The sequence below is a fragment of the Aquarana catesbeiana genome, linkage group LG10 (assembly GCF_042186555.1).
Source record: "Aquarana catesbeiana isolate 2022-GZ linkage group LG10, ASM4218655v1, whole genome shotgun sequence".
Lineage (NCBI taxonomy): Eukaryota > Metazoa > Chordata > Amphibia > Anura > Ranidae > Aquarana > Aquarana catesbeiana.
The window spans coordinates 23,108,391-23,126,903 of NC_133333.1; the positions used below are offsets into that span (position 1 = coordinate 23,108,391).

The following is an 18,513-nucleotide window of genomic DNA, read 5'->3' on the forward strand; positions in this document are numbered from 1 at the left end:
ATTTCATTGTTTATTGAAGGTTGTATATTCACCTCTATGGGTGCTAGCTGCTTATTGAATACCTTATCAGTGCTTACTTGTTCCATTTTGTTTTATATTTGGTTTTGCTTTAACTACTAAAAAATATATAGAAGTGAAATAGAGATAAATACTCATAGTATACATGTTTATGTAGTACTGGCATTGCTTAGTAAACTGATAGGAGGAGAGAGCAGATGGAAAGAGAGATTAACTTGTCACAGTGCTGCTTCTCTTTGACTGTCCAATCACAGACGGAGGGTGGGCCAGTGACAGCCTGGGCTCAAATGAATAAGGTTGAATGATGCTGACTGTCATTTAACATAAAAAAAATAGATATATACAGTACCTTAGTAATGCTAAAGGAGCACTGTGGGGGATAGCTGAGGTTGGAAGGTGAGTATGGCAGCAAAAGCTGTATTTTTTTAATGTTATCTTTTAATGGGCCATTATTTTACTTTTATTTTTTTCGCCTAGAGTTGTGCTTCAACAGATAGAAATATATATAGAAGTAAAACAGGAATAAATACAACTAGTATACATGCTTTGTGTAGTATTCATATTCATGTGTAAACCAATACGAAGAGAGAGCAGATGAAAAGAGAGATTAACTTGTCACTGTGCTGCTTCTCTTTCACTGTCCAATCACAAACTGGGGGTGGGCCAATGACAGCCTGGGCTCAGATAAATAAGGTTGAACGATGCTGGCTGTCATTCAAAATGAGAAACTGAGGACATCTAGTGGCGGAAAAGAAGTACTGTGGGGGAGAGCTGTGGTTTGGAGGTGAGTATTGTAGCAACATCTGTTTATTTAATTCCATCCTTTAATAGGCTATTTTTTTTTTACTTTTCTGTTTGACTGGAGTTTTGCTTTAACTAATGGAAATATATGGAAGTGAAATAAAGATAAATACAACTAGTGTACATTATTTTTGTAGTACTCACATTGATTAATAAACTCAAATATAGAGGACTCTTCTTTTCCCATTTCATTAGTTGCAGCGCACATATATTTTTCTGTTGTTGTACTCTTCACAGATATTTTATCCCCGTGTCCATGTAATAATTTCCCACCTTCACCAATCCGGTACCAGGTGTAATTATTTATCGGGGGATTGGCTTGACTTGAACAAATCAGCGTGACATCATCACCTTCTTGTGTGTTCTTGTTATCATCAACTGATATGGTGACGCTCCTAGGACGATCTGTGCAGTAATAGATAATATGTGACATGATTTATACAGCACTATATAAATAAAATAGTATAAGATATATTGCTGAAAGTAAATGTTTACAACATTTTTTATGGCTGGTTGGAGGGAATGGCAGGGTGCTGTACATTGTTCATCTTCCAACAGGACAGCAACCTAAGCACACAGCCAAGATAACAAAGGAGTGGCTATGGGACAACTCTGTGAATGACCTTGAGTGGCCCCAGCCAGAGCCCAGACTTGAACATCTCTGGAGAGATCTGAAAATGGCTGTGCACCGATGCTCCCCATCCAACCTGATGGAGCTTGAGAGGTCCTGCAAAGAAGAATGGGAGAAACTGCCCAAAAATAGGTGTGCCAAGCTTGTAGCATCATACTCAAAAAGACTTTGCTTCGAAAAGTATTGAGCAAAGGCTGTGAATACTCATGTACATGGGATTTTTTTTGTTTTTTACAAATTTGCAAAGATTTCAAACAAACTTCTTTCATGTTGTCATTAAGGGGTATTGTTTGTAGAATTCTGAAGAACATAATAAATGTAATCCATTATGGAATAGGGCTGTAACATAACAAAATGCGGAAAAAGTGAAGCGATAAGAATACTTTCCGGATGCACTGTATGATATGGGCAGCCTGAGTTAGCTAGTGGTAGGACTGTGTAAGAAGGACTGTGAGAGACTGTATTAAAGTATAATTAAAGACAAACCTTTTTTTTTAGTTTTGGATAGAATGGAGAGGGATTAGAACATCTATCAGTTTTTATTGCCATCTGTGCCCTCTTAGGGAGATTCATCCTCTCTATTTGTCCTGTTACCATTATCATTGAAAGTGAAAGTAAAAGAAAATCCCACATTTTGGGTTGTCCCCCAAAAAGTAATAGAGGGGAAACCTTCCAATAGGGGCACTAGTTCTGGTGACCTGGGGGTCCTCAAGGAAGTCCCCTAATTTGCAAGGATTCCCGGTTGGCTCACTTCCCGGTTGGCTATGGGATATGAAGTGAAGGGAAATCTCTCCAATGGGACACAGATGGCAAAAAAAATAAAATAAAATCTGACAGGGGTTATAACCCTCCCTTGCTCCACCCAAAAGGAAGAGAACTGTTTTGACTATAGTTCTACTTTTACTTGTACTGACAAAGAAGTTTCAGTAAAGTTCTGTTAACCATTAAATGCCTTGTCTGAAGTATTTTCAAAGGGGTGCATGGAGGTACATGGCGTATCTAAAGAACTGGGATTGTAACACACAAGAGGATGAAGAGGAGGAGAAAGAGTGACACTATTGAAGGGCTACCCATACAGAGGAGCTGACAGGAAATCATATTTAACATGCTATGAGTAACCAGGAATGTGTAGCCAGCCAGTGTGAGAGTGGTATTAGGCATTGGTGACGGTGTCCTCTAGTTAGCAAGGGGGTTGGTGTTCTGGCTCCCTTCTGAACGGTCGGTGACACTAGAGCAAGGGTGTCAAACTCAATTTCATTGCGGGCCTCATCAGCATTATGGTTGCCCTCAATGGGACGGTTGTATCTGTAAGATTATAAAAAATGTATCTACTCTTTATCATAATAAATAATTGCCTCTGCATTCGATTATTACTGGTTTCGGTAATAACTTAAGACCTAATTTGTGAAGGCAGGTGCTGACCGGCAAGCAGCCCACTCACACTCCTGTAGCAGATGATGCAAGTCTGAAAAGGAGGGTTCATCTACAAGAAACTTTTTTGGAAACTGCTCAGGCAAAATATGGTTCTGCCATGGTGTTCTGTCTGATTAGTCTCCAAAAAAGTTTCTTGTGGCTGATACCAGCAGTATGTGACCATCCTTTTTAAGTGGCATCAGATGTATTATTCTCATAATAATTATAAGCAGATGACGACTGCCGGAGTCTTCTGAATGCTGTAACTGGTGGAGACAGAGATGAGGGGGTGCTGTAGCTGCACAGAGGGGCAGAAGATCTGTAGGGGGAGTTCTGTCCTCCACTCTGCTGTGGACTGCTGAGGCAAGGTGGAAGCGGAGACAAGGGGGGTTCCGCAGCTGCAAGAGAGGTGCGAGGGCCACATGAAATGGCTTGGAGGGTCAGATTTGGCCCACGGGCCTTGTGTTTGACACATGTGCCCTAGAGCAGTGTTTCTCAACTCCAGTCCTCAAGGCGCCCCAACAGGTCATGTTTTCAGGATTTCCCTCAGATGAAAAGGCTGTGGTAATTACTAAGACAGTGAAACTGATCAAATCACCTGTGCAAAATAGTGGAAAGCCTGAAAACATGACCTGCTGGGGCACCTTGAGGACTGGAGTTGGTTACTGGGAGTCAAGTGACAATTAAAGTTGGACTGGTGGAGTGGGACACAGGCTCTGCGGTGTCCTCCTCAAAATGCTGCATTTGGCAAGAAAAGGTTTACAGTGTCACGGCAAGAGTATTTCACAATAAAGAGCCTAAAGTTTAATGTGTATCTGTGCAAAGTAAATGGCTCACTTCTAAGTACGGAGTGCCACCTCAATGCATGATTAATGCATTACCACGGCCCCGCCTGGTCCCAGGCATTAGTGAGCACGTTCACAGAAAAATATTACAACTACAGGATGAGTAGGCACTGCCCACACACCTATGTAAATATAGATTTACTTACATTTAATATTTAGTGTAATGTTTTCAACAGATGTTTTATTATTTTGAAAAGTAGCTGCACATTGTAGAACTGTCTTGTCATCTGTATAGGAAGCAGTATAGGTCATTCTGGACTCCATCCTCCACCTTCCAATACGCAGATTTTCATGATTCTCCTTTATGGCGTGACCAGTGATGGTCCATGTAAGAGTCGGGGGATGGGAGGGACAGGTGTGATTTACAGCACAGGAGATGATTACCGTCTTCTTGTCTTCCATATTTTCAGTTCCTGATATTGATAGTTGTGGTGGTCTGTCTGAAATCAGAAATAGAAAAATTTTATCTGTGAAATAAATCGTTGTGATATAAATTTGACTGTGACCTTTTTAGGTTCTTTCTACCAATCATGGGGAAAAAAAAAGTTCTAATCCTGCGCCCTTAAACCTAATCCACCATTGATTGGATGAGGTTCACTGGGTTCAGCTGCTCTACCAACAAAAATTGCCAACAAGGTCTGTGCTGTAATCAGTAATGGAAGATAGGAAGGGGAAAAGACAAGGGAAGCGCTCCCCTAGTGAAAAACTTCCTTTATTTTGACACAATAAGAAAAAATATTAAAATGCACTCCCATGGTTCCAATGAACACCACGCCTGTCACAGTTGAAATAGAGCCCGTGAGACACCAAGCTGAATGGCTGCTCCATGATATGCTGCTGCCTGCAGCCTGGGGCTCTGAGCCAAGGGCGGCTGCGGGAGTCGGGACGGAGACACTCAAGCATGGAACCCTGTGGTGGTGCGGTGTGGAGCCAAGGCGGCTGTAAATTCCAGATCAATGTGCTGAGGGGGTCGCAGAACACAAGTCCGTGTACTCCAAGTTGCTATGTATACTGCAAAGCATTTCTGGGGGTGTGGCCTCCTTCTTCAGGCTTCAGGCAGCAGCACATCGTGGAGAAGCCATTCAGCTTGGTGGATGGGATCACATGGGCTCTATTTCAGCTTTGACAGGCGTGATGTTCACTGGAACCATGGGAGTGCATCCTAATATTTTTTCTTATTGTGTCAAAACAAAAGGAGGTTTTACAGTAGGAAAGCACTTCACTTGTCTTTTCTCCTTTCTATCCTTCTACCAACCTCTATGTCACCACCATGTCCTGCGGTCACATAGGGGTCAGTGGAAGGAAGCACAGAGTGCAGAGGGGGAGTAATAAACCTTCACAGCCAGAATTTCTTAATTTTATGACAGGTTCACTTTAACAACACATGAACTCCTTTTCTTCTATCTTTACAGTATCACTTTAAGTAAGAATGGCTTTGTAAACCAAATCCTAAATTAATCTTTTGCATTGTTGTCTGTCTGTTTAATATTATTAAATATGTACCTGTCATATCCACTGAAACATATCTACGTTTGAGTGTAAAGGAATTGATATCAATATTTATTCCTGGATAACAACGTTCTGTTTTTTCCACATTGATGATTTTTATGGAGCAATTATTTCCTGTATTCCCAGTAAGAAATGTCCGTCCTTTATATTCATCGGCCACATCACTCGGGGTTTTATTGTTGAAGATTTTGACTTGATCATTTCTTGAGTACCAGAAGAAATTAAAATCTTTAGCATCTTCAGGATGGGTGAATGTGCAGGGGATTTCCACACAGGAACCTTTCAAAGCATCAATAATGGGTGGGAATGTAAACTTCCAGTCCTTACATGATCCGTCTTCAGAGCAACCTGAGAGAAGAAAAAATGTTGAAAATATATATATATATATATGTTCCATCAAAACGTATCCAATTCATCTACTGTAATTGGTAGAAGTGAGAAAACTTCCAATCTCAGTCTATTACAAATTGCCTGTCTATGAATGGAAGGCCATGGAGATACTATAAAATATGACAAGCTCATTGTATAAAATAAGTATTTGTCATTGTATAATGGACTTTTGGGGTGCTGAAGGAACACATAGTCAAAAGTTATATTAAAGAGGATTGACCCAATAACTTTTATTGATTAACAGTTAAAAATTAGCTATACAAATATCCACACTTATGTGGTATGGATATTTATATATCTAATTTTTAACTGTATATCAATAAACATTACTGGGTAAATCCCTTTTGATAAAACCTTTGACTACATGTAACTTCAGCACTGTGAAAGTCTATCATACAATAACAAATACTTTCTGTAATAATGCAGGATGTTGGTGCCAGTGTATAAGTCCAATACAATCCCTTCATTTTCATTGGATAAAAGGGTTCCTGTGCATGACATCCAATATTTCTAAAACAAAAATATATAAAGAAGGAGGTAAATAGAACATTAATGGAGAAAAACTGAACCAATTGGAGAGAAAGATTTAGAAGATAAGCCCCGTAGCTCCCAACTGTCCCCCCAATTGTCATACTTATTCAGAGATTAAATTCAACCTCAGAACTGTCACAGAACCTAGAATTCCTAAGGAGCCATTTTGAAAAGCCAAATAATAAAATGAGAAAATCCTACACTAAAATGAGTGCACAAATATCACAATATAATTAAAATAGCTGCACTCACTATTACCAACACAAAAAATAATATATAACACAAATGCAGTTAAAAAAAGTGTTGTACTGTGATAAAAATTATCAATACAAAATATATTGACGTGATAGTGTCAATAATTCAGATTGGAATTTATACATTAAAATTATGAATTATGAATTATTATGAATTATGAATGTATATAAAGTTTTGGTTAACTATGTCACCAAAGTCTCTGAAAAAAGAAGACAGAAGTGCATCCAGAGGAACGACCGTGTCTCCAAATCATGAGATAAAATTCCTCTTTACAGTCACTGCCGTGCACCAGCTTGTCACAAAAAAACTTTTGCCTTCAGTTATACTTTAAATATTTTTTTAACATCTTTACCTGTGACTTTGACTTGGACATTCTGGCTGTTATTAAGGTTATAGGAATTTATCTCTTTATTTATTCCTGGATAAAACCATTCTGTCCTTGTTACATCCTTGATTCTCAGTGAGCAGCTATTTGTTCCGTTAGCAACAAGACTTGTCCGTCCTCTGTACTCTTCTATAACCTGAGAGGGGTCTTTACTATTGAAGATCTGGGGGTATCCTATAGATTGATACTTAAACCAAATCAGATTGACCTCACTGAGGTCTTTAGGAGCAGTGAATGTGCAGGGAATGGTCACATCAGAATTCTTCAGTGCTTTAATGGAGTTTGGAAATGAAAACTTCAATTGTCTTCTGAGCACATCTGATGACTCCACTATAAAAAACAAAAACAGAGATAATTCTGTGTAAAATATATCATAGATAATAGGGAACAAATAATGGAAGGTGACTATCATCAAGGTACATATGATACAGGGGTCTTTTATTTTTATTTTTTGCTTCATGAAAGAGGATCATCTTGGGGAATTGAAAAAGTAAGTGCACCTGTTTTGTAGACATATTGTAGTAAGATAATAAAAAGTATTAAGGATTAGTTTGTCCCCACCCTACTCTTTATGTCTGGAGGCTCCATATCATCCTTGACTATTTTACTATTTTTTTTTTTAATGTGCTGAAAAACTGCTCTAACGATAATACTTATTAAATTTAATATTATTAAATGATCTCAGCTTCCACCATGAGACGAGTGGACCATTGAAATAATGTTCCGGGGCTGACTGAAGACAATAAGGTTGATGTACTAAAGGAAAATAGGCTGTTCATTTTGCAAGGGAATTTTCCCCCGAAGCTTAGTTTATGAGAAAAGCTCTATGGGCTTCCTTCATACAATCAATCTTTGCAAAGTGATTTTCCACGGCATTCACTAAGCTTTGGGGAAAATCTCCTTGCATCGTGAACTGCTGATTTGCATTTAGTAAATCATCCTCAATGTCAGTCTCCACCTTAGCCCAAGCAAAGCTGTTATTTAAACTCCATGAATGTGGTCTCAACAATTTTGAAAAAAAAAACATAATATTTTGTACTTTTTGCTATAATAAATATCCCCCCCCCCCTCCCCCTCAAAAAAAAAAATTCTTCATCAGTTTAGGCCGATATGTATTCTTCTACATATATTTGGTAAAAAAAAATCGCAATAAGCGTATATTGATTGGTTTGCGTGAAAGTTACAGCATCTACAAAATAGGCGATAGATTTATGGCATTTTTATTATAATTTTTTTTTTTTTTTCAGGACTGAAACATTGCGGCGGACAAACCAGACATTTTTACACTTTTTTGGGACATTTACATTTTTTACAGTGATCAGTGCTATAAATAGCCACTGATTACTGTATAAATGTCACTAGCAGGGAAGGGGTTAACACTAGGGGGCGATCAAGGGGTTAACTGTGTTCCCTATGTGTGTTCTAACTATGCGGTGGAGATGTGGCTAACTAGAGGAGAAGAGAGATCATTGTTCCTACTTCCTACTCCTGACAGAACGGGGATTTGTGTGTGTGTTTACACACACAGATCCCGGTTCTTGCTCTGCCATGAGCGATTGGGGGTGCCCAGAAGTCATCGCGCCCGCCGGGCACACGCGTCAGCTCCGGGGACACGCTGTGGACATGCGCATGCTTGCTACAGCATCTTAAAGAGCCAATGTACAGCTACGACGGCTCGTGCAGCAGTGCCAACCTGTTGCAGTATATCTGCGGCGGCTGGTCGGGAAGGGGTTAATAATACAATATTATTTTATCAAGTTGTGTCACTAACCTGATCAATCACTGTTTTTGGTATAAATTTTATTTCTGCATGGCAAATAATTTACTAGTAGGTGTAGTAGAGCAATAGAAAACCCAAAGACATGACATGCATGCTGCTGATTCTGTGTAATTGAATTAATAGCAGTGTGGAGTTCAATTAGTGAGGTCATTCAGTCTGTAAAAAAAAAAAAAAAATGGGCGTCCTTATTGAAGGAGGAAGGCAGCAAATGTTGAACATGCCGGGTATAGTGCGTTTCTCTCTGAAAATCAGAGTAAAATGGGTTGTTCCAGACATTGTTCACAAGAACAGCGTACTTTGATTAAAAAGTTGATTGGAGAGGTCAAAACATATAAAGTGCAGAAACTGATAGTCTGTTACGCTAAAATGATCTCAAATGCTTTAAAATGGCAACCAAAACCATAAAGACGTGGAAGAAAATGGAAAACTACCATTCAAATGGATGGAAGAATAGTCAAAATGGCAAAGACTCAGCCAATGATCAGCTCCAGGGTGATCAAAGAAGGTGTAAAGTCACCTGTGAGTAACAATTAGAAGACACCTATGTGAAGAAAAGCTATTGGAAAAAAGCCTCTTCTATTTCCCTTTTCAGGTTTGTTTCCAAACGAATTAATATACTGTCATTTTAATTCTATATAGACATGGCTTTACCCTTAAACACTTTGAATATTCATATCCAGTGTCATACACTCCTTGCTTGTTTGGCACCCCATGCGAATACCTCAGCTACTGATATTTCCCATTTCGGGGTTTGTCCCAAATGAATTAATATACTGTTATTTGAATTTAATACAGACATGGCTTTTACCCTTAAACACTCTTATGCCCCGTACACACGGTCGGACTTTGTTTGGACATTCCGACAACAAAATCCATGGATTTTTTCCGACGGATGTTGGCTCAAACTTGTCTTGCATACACACGGTCACACAAAGTTGTCGGAAAATCCGATCGTTCTAAACGCGGTGACGTAAAACACGTACGTCGGGACTATAAACGGGGCAGTGGCCAATAGCTTTCATCTCTTTATTTATTCTGAGCATGTGTGGCACTTTGTGCGTCGGATTTGTGTACACACGATCGGAATTTCCGACAACGGATTTTGTTGTCGGAAAATTTTATCTCCTGCTCTCCAACTTTGTGTGTCGGAAAATCCGATGGAAAATGTCCGATGGAGCCCATACACGGTCGGAATTTCCGACAACACGCTCCGATCGGACATTTTCCATCGGAAAATCCGACCGTGTGTACGGGGCATTAACATTCGTATACAGCTTCCTACACTCGTCTGGATATACATACCATACAGATCTGCATCCAGGTCATCTATCTTTGAGGGACATCCATATTTATCTACCATCTGTGAGTAACCCTGGCCTTTTTGCATATACCCTTTTGTGCATTTAAGCTTGCTACAATATAAGGAGGACATACAGCTACCAATTGTGTATTGGAATTGTGTCCCCATTTAGCATTCATTCAGCTATTCAGCCGTGAAGATATTTTGTCTTATTGGACTCCTCAGCATATGGGTATAGTGCATATCCATTTACTCACGTGTCCCCATTCATGTGGTTACACACCACCTTTATATCCAGCGGCAAGTACTACATTGGACACTTGTTATATCCCTGTCTCTAATAGCACAGGAAGATACTTTTGGATGGACTTACATCTCAGGATATACATTTCTACCAGGCAGAATCAGGCACCTTTGTTTCATCCTATATTACAGTACTTTATCATATATATTTCTTGTCCTTCCATTGTTTTTTGTTTCTGTCCAATTTGTTCCATTTTTTTACCACCCACTTTTTACCACCCATTTTTACCACCCATTTTTTCTTTTGACTGACTGACTGCAGATACCATGGCCAGCCATTGAGCTGTTTGTGTTTGGGATATTTAGTGCATTTTCATTATCACGCTGTCCCTTCAGGAACTGTATGGTTCAGCCTGCCATTTCAGGTAGTAGGGGGTTTCATAGGTGCTATAGGGGTGTGCTATCTATTGGGGTAGGGAGAAACCTCCCCCACTTGCAGGCTTCCTCGCTTTTCTAGGAGGGATTATATACTGTTTACAGGGAGGGTACAGATAGATTGGTGGGATCCCCTACCGGTATTCCCACCATACCTGTCTTTTAGAGGTGGTTGTGTACATTTTTTCTGTGTTCAGCTTTGCATAGCTTAATAAACTTTTTTGTAGTTTACTGTTTGGTGTGCCTTGGTCATTTAGTTTTTTATTTTTATTTTTTATTTTCACATATAGTTTTTTGATCACACCCCCTTTAATATATGTGGTGAGTACTACTATATTCCTATCCTGACGGGATTCCCATTCTTTCATATTTTTGAGCTTTCTACACCACTTGTTTGTTTGGCACTCTATATTCTAGTTCACTTAACACACGGCTTTTCTCACTAGCAAAGGCACTATATGTTCACTATCAAGTTTTTTATATTTTCCAGTATGATTTATTATACTTTACTTTACTTTATATTTTTTTCAACACCAGTTTTCTAGTGTCTTGCATCACGTTTAAATCATATTCCTATTCTCTTAATCTTATTATCATCCACACTACCTCACCTATTGCATATTCACTTCATATTTTGATCATTTGGGTAATAATACCCATTTTTCCATTTCATGCTAATTTATTATTATTTTTTTTAATGTTAATTAAAACAAATTTACAAATTAATTCAACAAATGAGTAAACTATGTAATAAAATGAATAGGTAACACTAATTAACATGAATTTAAAATTTGATCCAGTGCCAGCCAGTCTGGAGTCGCAAAGCAGTGACTCACATAATACCTGACGATTATTTATTAGGATTTCTGAATATCCTATTGCAGGTGCTTTGCCCCCCGTCCTCCTCTCCAGGTCTAAGAGCATGGCCCCTTTGTCATGAAAAGGTTCACCCATTGGTGGCGCTATCATTCTCCTGGATCGCAGTACCAGTGTCCACCAGCGGGTGTTTTCCAACACCTAAGACCTGTAATAAGAGGACTCACCTGCTGGTGGCACTATTGCATCCTTGGGCCGTAGTACCGGTGTCCACCAGCGGGTGTATTCCGGCAGTGTGGAGCAGAGAGCAACCTCTGCGCTCAGGTGTAAAATGAGGTCAAATCACTGCAGTCTGATAAATACCCAGCAAGCCCTCACATCCTTGCCTTGGTGTCTCTCTCCCTGTGCCCTGATCTTGCTGCCTGTTATCTTGACCTTGAGCCTGCATCTGTCCTGACCTGATCCGATCCCTCTTCTGAGCCCATCCTGGACCTGTCCCTCCGGTTTCCTGATTTCCCTGATCCCTGCCCTGCAGCCTATCCATCCATCCTCTCCCTGTCCTGTTGGTTCCCCGTCCTTTCCCATCTGACTGACCTCCTTGTGTATGACCTCAGCCTGGCTTTTGTTACAATTACAGTATTTCCCATCCATTTGTATATATATATAATTTGTTTGTGGGTCTATGGTTGTTTTGCACTGTTATATTTTGTTTATTTGTCACCCATTTAATAAACACCATTATTTTTCACTTACCTGTGTTTCTGGTTCCTTCTGTGCAGTCCACACAGTCTGGTCTATTAAATTCCTGTGACACACTTGCAAGCCCGGTGAACTGTGGATTCACCTGGGTGGCACGGAGGGGACATGCAGAGACGATGGCATCACTGAACGCAAATGTTTTTTAGCAATCTGGTTTGTGCGATACATCCTCACTCTCTCATCTAGCCAATGGTAAATATACCTCTATGTATATGGAGATATATCTTTTGCACAACTTGAAATGTTGTAACAATGTTTCGCATACTGTCATGTCCTAATTAGAATTATTTGATATATTTCCCTAGAATAAAAATCCCCCTGAAGAAGACCAGAAACGAAAGGGTCGAAATGCATTGGGGTATTCATGTGGATAGTAATGTTGTAAATGTAATTGGCAAATCATGTTTTCCTTGGGGTGTTTTTTGCCATGAGCGATGTTTTATGTTGTTGTTTGTGTCGAAAACCAGAGCTTGCATTTTAAAAACAAATTTATTGTATATCTGTATCTATCATTTACTTTCTGACTTAATAAAAGACTTTTACATAATTAATCTTTTGCTGCCTAAAAAACCACCCGGGGAAATTTTTCTGTAATATTTTGCTATTTTTATTATTAAATCAATTTTTGAGTTTTTGCACCAGAACTGAACGGACTTTCTTGGAACTTTCCTCATCAATATGAAAGATTGAAATATCGATATTAATACCGTGAAAACGAGAATCTTACACTGTTTGGCATAAAAAGCTTGTGCAATGCAAATAAAGTAAGACAGGACAGATACAATAGAATTGAAGACAAGAGCGTTGAGAGAGCCCTGCAGAGTAATTAAAATGTATAAGTGAAGAGCAAGTGGTACAAAAGTAATAAATGTATGAGAGTAAACTGATGGAGAATATAAAAGTTCAGTTGTTAGGTGGAGGTGGTATAGGCTTCTCTGAAGAGATGAGATTTCAGGGATCGTCTAAATGTGGACAGAGCAGGAGTTCAGGGAACAGGTTGGGGTAAGGAGTTGCAGAGAATGGGAGAGGCTCTGGAGAAGTCCTGGGGGTGATCATGAAGGGAGGTTTCTTAAGAACACATTCTAATTCTACAGAGAATGTTTTATACACCATGAGATGGATGGAATGAGTTTTCTTACTAAGTGCTACTTTGTGGACATTCTTTGTCATTAATGTAATTCAATAAATGGACTATTGTTTTAACAACATTACCTGTGACCAGGACACGCTGGCTGTTATTCAGGATGTATGAATTTATCTCTTCACTTATTCCTGGATAAAACCATTCTGTCTCCGTCACATCCTTGATTTTCAGTGTGCAGCTGTTTATTCCATTATCAACAAGACTTGTCCGTCCTCTGTACTCTTCTATAACTTTAGAGGGGTCTTTACTATTGAAGACCTGGGGGGATCCTAAATCCTCGTACTTATACCAAATCAGATTGGTCGGCTGTCGGTCTATAGGAGCAGTGAATGTGCAGGGAATGGTCACATCAGAATTCTTCAGTGCTTTAATGGAGTCTGGAAATGAGAAGGACCATTCCTTTCTGTCCTCATCTGATGACACCTCTATGAAAAACAAAAACAGAGATAATTCCACATCAGTGTAAAATGTATCATAGATAATAAGGGCGAGGAATTAAAGCCAAGCCTAATAACAATGCTTACAGGTCATGTTTTTTTTTTCCTTCATGAAGCAGGTTCATCTTGGGAAAGTGGCAATGTACTTGTTTTATATCCATATTGTAGCAAGATCATTAAAAAGCGTTAACGATTATTTGGTTGCCACTGCTATAGTCTGGAGGTGCCACACCATCCTTGACTAACTTTTTTGATTTAAATGTGCTGACAAACTACCCCAACAATTGTACATTCTGATAATGATTAAGGTATTGCTACACTGTTGTAGTGGGGTATAAAAACTTCTTCTAAAATGTATGCATCCAACACAGAGGCGTAACTAGAACCTTCAGGGCCCCTTTGCAAAAGATCATAAAGGACCCCCCTGACCCCCGGCCGCGGCCCACCCTCGATGACAACCCACCAGGGCCTAATCGAAAGTGTGACCTTTGTGACACTGGTAGTTCTACTACTGGTGTCAGTATTTATTTATTTTTTGTTATTGTATTTGTTTATTAGTTTTGACCATTTTGTTTTATTAATTTTTAATATTTTTTTTATTATTATTATTTATGAGCCCTTTTGGGGGCTTTGGTGAGATATCGGGGGTCTAAGAAAGGAGATGGAGGACACAGCCCTCAATCTCCATATCTGCAGTTTCAGCTGCACAGAATGAATGGACAGGACCTGTTCATTGGAAGCATAGTAAACACAGTTTATTATGCCACAGTTACGAATGAACAGTACATATCACTGACTCTAATCATTAAGACAAGGAAAATGCCAGTAAATGCCTCATTTACCGGCCCCTTGCCCGCTCTCCATCCTGACACATCCCCTGCAGCAGCTGGCGGGAGAGGGGAGGGGGGAAGCCGGCAGTGCTGTGGGGGTGGCAGGGGAAACAATTACCTCCATTTTCCTCCTGCAGCTACTGACAGGCTGCTGGAGGAAATTGGAGGGGGTTGGTTGCTTTATATGCCACCCCCACCGCCCGTCCTCTATATGCTGCAATCACAACCCCTGTATATATGCCCCTGTCCCCTCCATCCTGGAGGATATCCTCTCTACTCCCCTAATCCTCTCCAGCACAAATTTTCTTAACCCTCAAAATCCCCCTTCCCATCACAACACCCCTCCATCCCAGTGCAAATCTCCCCTCCCCCCCCAATCTTCCAGGGTGGGCACCCAGGGCACTTGCCCTGCATCTCTTATAGGGTACAAGAGATCACAGATTACAATTACCGCCTCTGGGGCATGCAGCATCTCTTTGATTGGGGGGAGAGGGTAAGAGGATATGTGCTGGGTGGAGCTTCGGGAGGGGACTGGATTTGTGCTACAAGGTGTGTTATCAAATACACTGTCCCCCTGCCAGCAGCACCCTGTCCTCTTCTCTCCCAAAGCACCCCCCAACACATATGGACTGTAGTGTGTTTCTGCAAAACTAAAAAAATGCTTAGGTGTAAACCAGGCCTTAGTTTTGAGTCTTCATAATATACCAATGCATAAGGTCTTTGGTTTTGACTGTTTGCCAGAATCTCAGACAAACAAATTAAATGGCAACACGGTTAGTTATTGTCTAATTAACATGACAAACTAAAGTCTTATAATTCTTTTCTTTATTTATGTAGTTTATTTTATTATATATTTTTTACATTTTGCTGTACAATGTGAAAATTCAAGAAAAATTTAGCAAAAAAACAAAAAAAAACAACAACATAAAATATGCTGGAAATTGATAAGAAATCATTCTATTCTATTGATATTACCTTGAAGAAGAAATATGAAAATGTATCTTAACAAGAAACAGGACGCCGGTATCATTATTCAGAGTTCTGTTTCTCTTCCTTTTCTTGTGTTCTCTTATATTTACTTCTCTACAGAAAGGTAAAAGTGTAATTAGTCACTCGTTGATTACAATACAAGGGGAACATCTTTACACATTGGCAAAAATCTTCAAACAGTAAAACATAGTTGCAAGTTTTTACAAACTTCATCATGTCTGCCTGTGTTGCTGTTGGAGAGTTCCCCTCATTTCCTCTTTGACTGGAAATCTCTGTAAAGGAGTCTCAGACAGCAGTAAGAAGCTGATAGGAGGTCTAACCCTTCCCCCACTCTACCCTAACCTACAAAGAAAAGTTTAGGCTGGACATAGACTTTAACTGGTCCAGGTGCAGCAATGCATACTGTAATCCATCCAGCGATCTTTTACATTTTTAGAGGATCGTTTTTCATTTAGCGCATTAAAAATAACCTGCCAGCACAGAACCACCTACAGCTATAGTGTCAACTCTTGTCAACAATATTATTAAGTTTACCAATCAAATGTAAGTATGTAAAGATAGTCTTGGTCCTAAAGGTATCATCTGTAATAAATTGGTGCTTACATTCACTTCTCCCTTTCTATAGCCATAAATAATCAGTAAAGTATTTGTTCTTACTTTTGCATTGACCGTCAAAGGTTCCTGTGGTAGGTCAGACCATGTTTGTAACCTCTCTTGTAACCACGTCCTCTCCACTATGGCTACCTTAACTGTACCAGTTAAAAAGAATTAGTCTACTGGTTTCTGCTTTGTGATTGCACAAGGAGATGCAGAAAGCAATAACAGTCCTTGTAGACAAGCAACCCGAATCTACATTAAAAACAAATGTTTTGTGCTATTGCCTCTACCAGACTTAATATTCCTTCTACTAATCCTTGGTAAATGTAGTAGGTGCTATCGTTTTTTTTGGCTGAAGTTTTTGGAAACTTTACTTTAGCTTCACACCATAGTATACCGCGAAAACAGACTTATGATCAATTTGTAGCTTCTCCAAGTCACTTCTTCAGTACTTCAAATGAACTGAATAATTAGGTTGGAGAAGCTACTTAGGGTCTTCAACAAGTCCAGCTGAATGTGACTAATTTCTACTAGATATAGCACAACCAGGATAAATGAGAACCTTCACAGATATATACCATGAACGTAGGTTTTTATGGTATACTATGGTGTGAAGCTAGAGTACGGTTTCCAAGAACTGCAGGGGAAAAAAAGATAACATTTTCTACATTCACCAAGAATATTAAGTAAAATAATAACAATAAAACTGGTACTCACAGAGATTCAGCTGTCAAACTCGGAGAAGGAAGAGAATATGGAAATGTTAGAGAAGGAACTTTGCTGTGATAAGAAATAACTACTGTGTGCTATTGTGGTCAGTCTGTAACTTCCTCAGGAAAAGCTACTTCTCATTTCAACACATTTTGAACTACACAAATGGCCAAAAAACTCCAGGCTATTGATCAGTTATTTGAAATCCTCTTCACTATCAACCTCAAAAAGTTTTGTCAGGTGAAAGAAGTACAGAATTAATGGATGCCATGGATGTTGGATGTTTTAAATCTTCAACAATTCCCAAACCTAACTGGGCTGCTTTCTCTGTCCAATAATAGTCTGGTAATGCTAACAGTAAGTTCAGGAAGAGGCGAGAGGATCAAAGCCCTAACGTTCAACTTTTACACTTGTATTTTTTGTGGATTCACCCATTCTCTGCTATATTTAATTAGTTTTACCCTTTCATGGTTCTTTATTTTGCTTTGTACTTCTCACATGATGCTGGTAGTTGGCCTTGGCAGTGACTTAAATGCTCTCATGTGCTCAACATGTTATCACTACTTACTCAAAGGGCAGCAAAGGAGCCACTTTTCTCCAGGATAAACATCAGGGGCAGACTGATATTCTGCAAAATGTACAGGCATTGGACTGCTGAGGACTGGGGTAAAGTCATTTTCTCTGATGAATCCCCTTTCCGATTGTTTATGGCATCTGCAACAAACCTAGTCTGGAGAATAAAAGGTGAGCGCTACCATCAGTCCTGTGTCATGCCAAGAGAAAAGCAGCCTGAGCAGTGACCGTGTGTCCATAAGGGCTCACAGGCGCCGCCCCCTCTCTCCAGCCACCCCCTCTATGACCAATGGATAGATTCATGCTATGCATGAATCTATCCATGGCCGCCGCTGCCACCCCCTATTCAGGTGACCAGCCCCTTTTTGGGGCCATTTGATGGGCACAGTGGCAGCATTTAATGGCACAGTGGCAGCATTTGATGGGTACAGTGGCTGCAATTGATGGGCAGAGTGAGGCTGCAATTGATGGGTTTTTTTTATAATTTTTCAGTTTGTTTGTGCCTCCCAAAAATTTTGAGCACAAGCTGCCACTGATCCTGAGACCATTCATGTGTGGGGCTGCTTCTCAGACAAGGGAGTGGGCTCACTCATAATTTTGCTTAAGAACACATCAATGAATAAAGAATGGTACAAAAACAACCTCCTAGAGGTGTGGTTCTCAACTCCAGTCCTCAGGACCCACCAACAGGCCAGATTTTAAGTATTACCTTGGGGGAGATGCAGACTAGAATACTGCTATCACTGAGCAACAAATGATATCACCTGTGATGCATTTCAGTTATCTTGCAAACCTGGCCTGTTAGTGGGTCCTGAGGACAGGAGTTGAGAACCACTGTACTTCTCCCAACCATCCAAGAACAGTTTGATGACGAACAATGTCTTTTCCAGCATGTTGGAGTACTTCGCCATAAAGCAAAATTAAAAACTAAGTGGTTGGGGAACAAAACATCAAAATTTTGGGTCCATGGCTAGAAAACTCCCCAGACCTTAATCCCATTGAGAACTTGTGGTCAATCCTCAAGAGGCAGGTAAACAAATAAAAAAACACAAATTCTGACAAACTCCAAGCATTGATTATGGAAGATCATCCATCAGGATCAGGCCCAGATCATCAGTCA

At 39.8% G+C, this 18,513-nt stretch overlaps 1 protein-coding gene across 1 annotated transcript in view; it reads right to left on the bottom strand.

The window, feature by feature from the left end:
- Positions 1 to 16,944, bottom strand: part of LOC141110448 (uncharacterized) — a 35,402-nt gene extending 18,458 nt beyond the window's left edge. Inside the window, exons 1-7 of the mRNA XM_073601794.1 lie at positions 16,827 to 16,944; positions 15,498 to 15,605; positions 13,324 to 13,680; positions 6,746 to 7,108; positions 5,212 to 5,565; positions 3,855 to 4,148; positions 964 to 1,224 (exon numbers count right to left, since the gene is read on the bottom strand). Of these exons, the coding sequence (XP_073457895.1) occupies positions 964 to 1,224; positions 3,855 to 4,148; positions 5,212 to 5,565; positions 6,746 to 7,108; positions 13,324 to 13,680; positions 15,498 to 15,552 (1,684 nt within the window). The 5' untranslated portion in view covers positions 15,553 to 15,605; positions 16,827 to 16,944. The remainder of the gene's footprint in view (positions 1 to 963; positions 1,225 to 3,854; positions 4,149 to 5,211; positions 5,566 to 6,745; positions 7,109 to 13,323; positions 13,681 to 15,497; positions 15,606 to 16,826) is intronic.
- Positions 16,945 to 18,513: the final 1,569 nt, after the last annotated feature.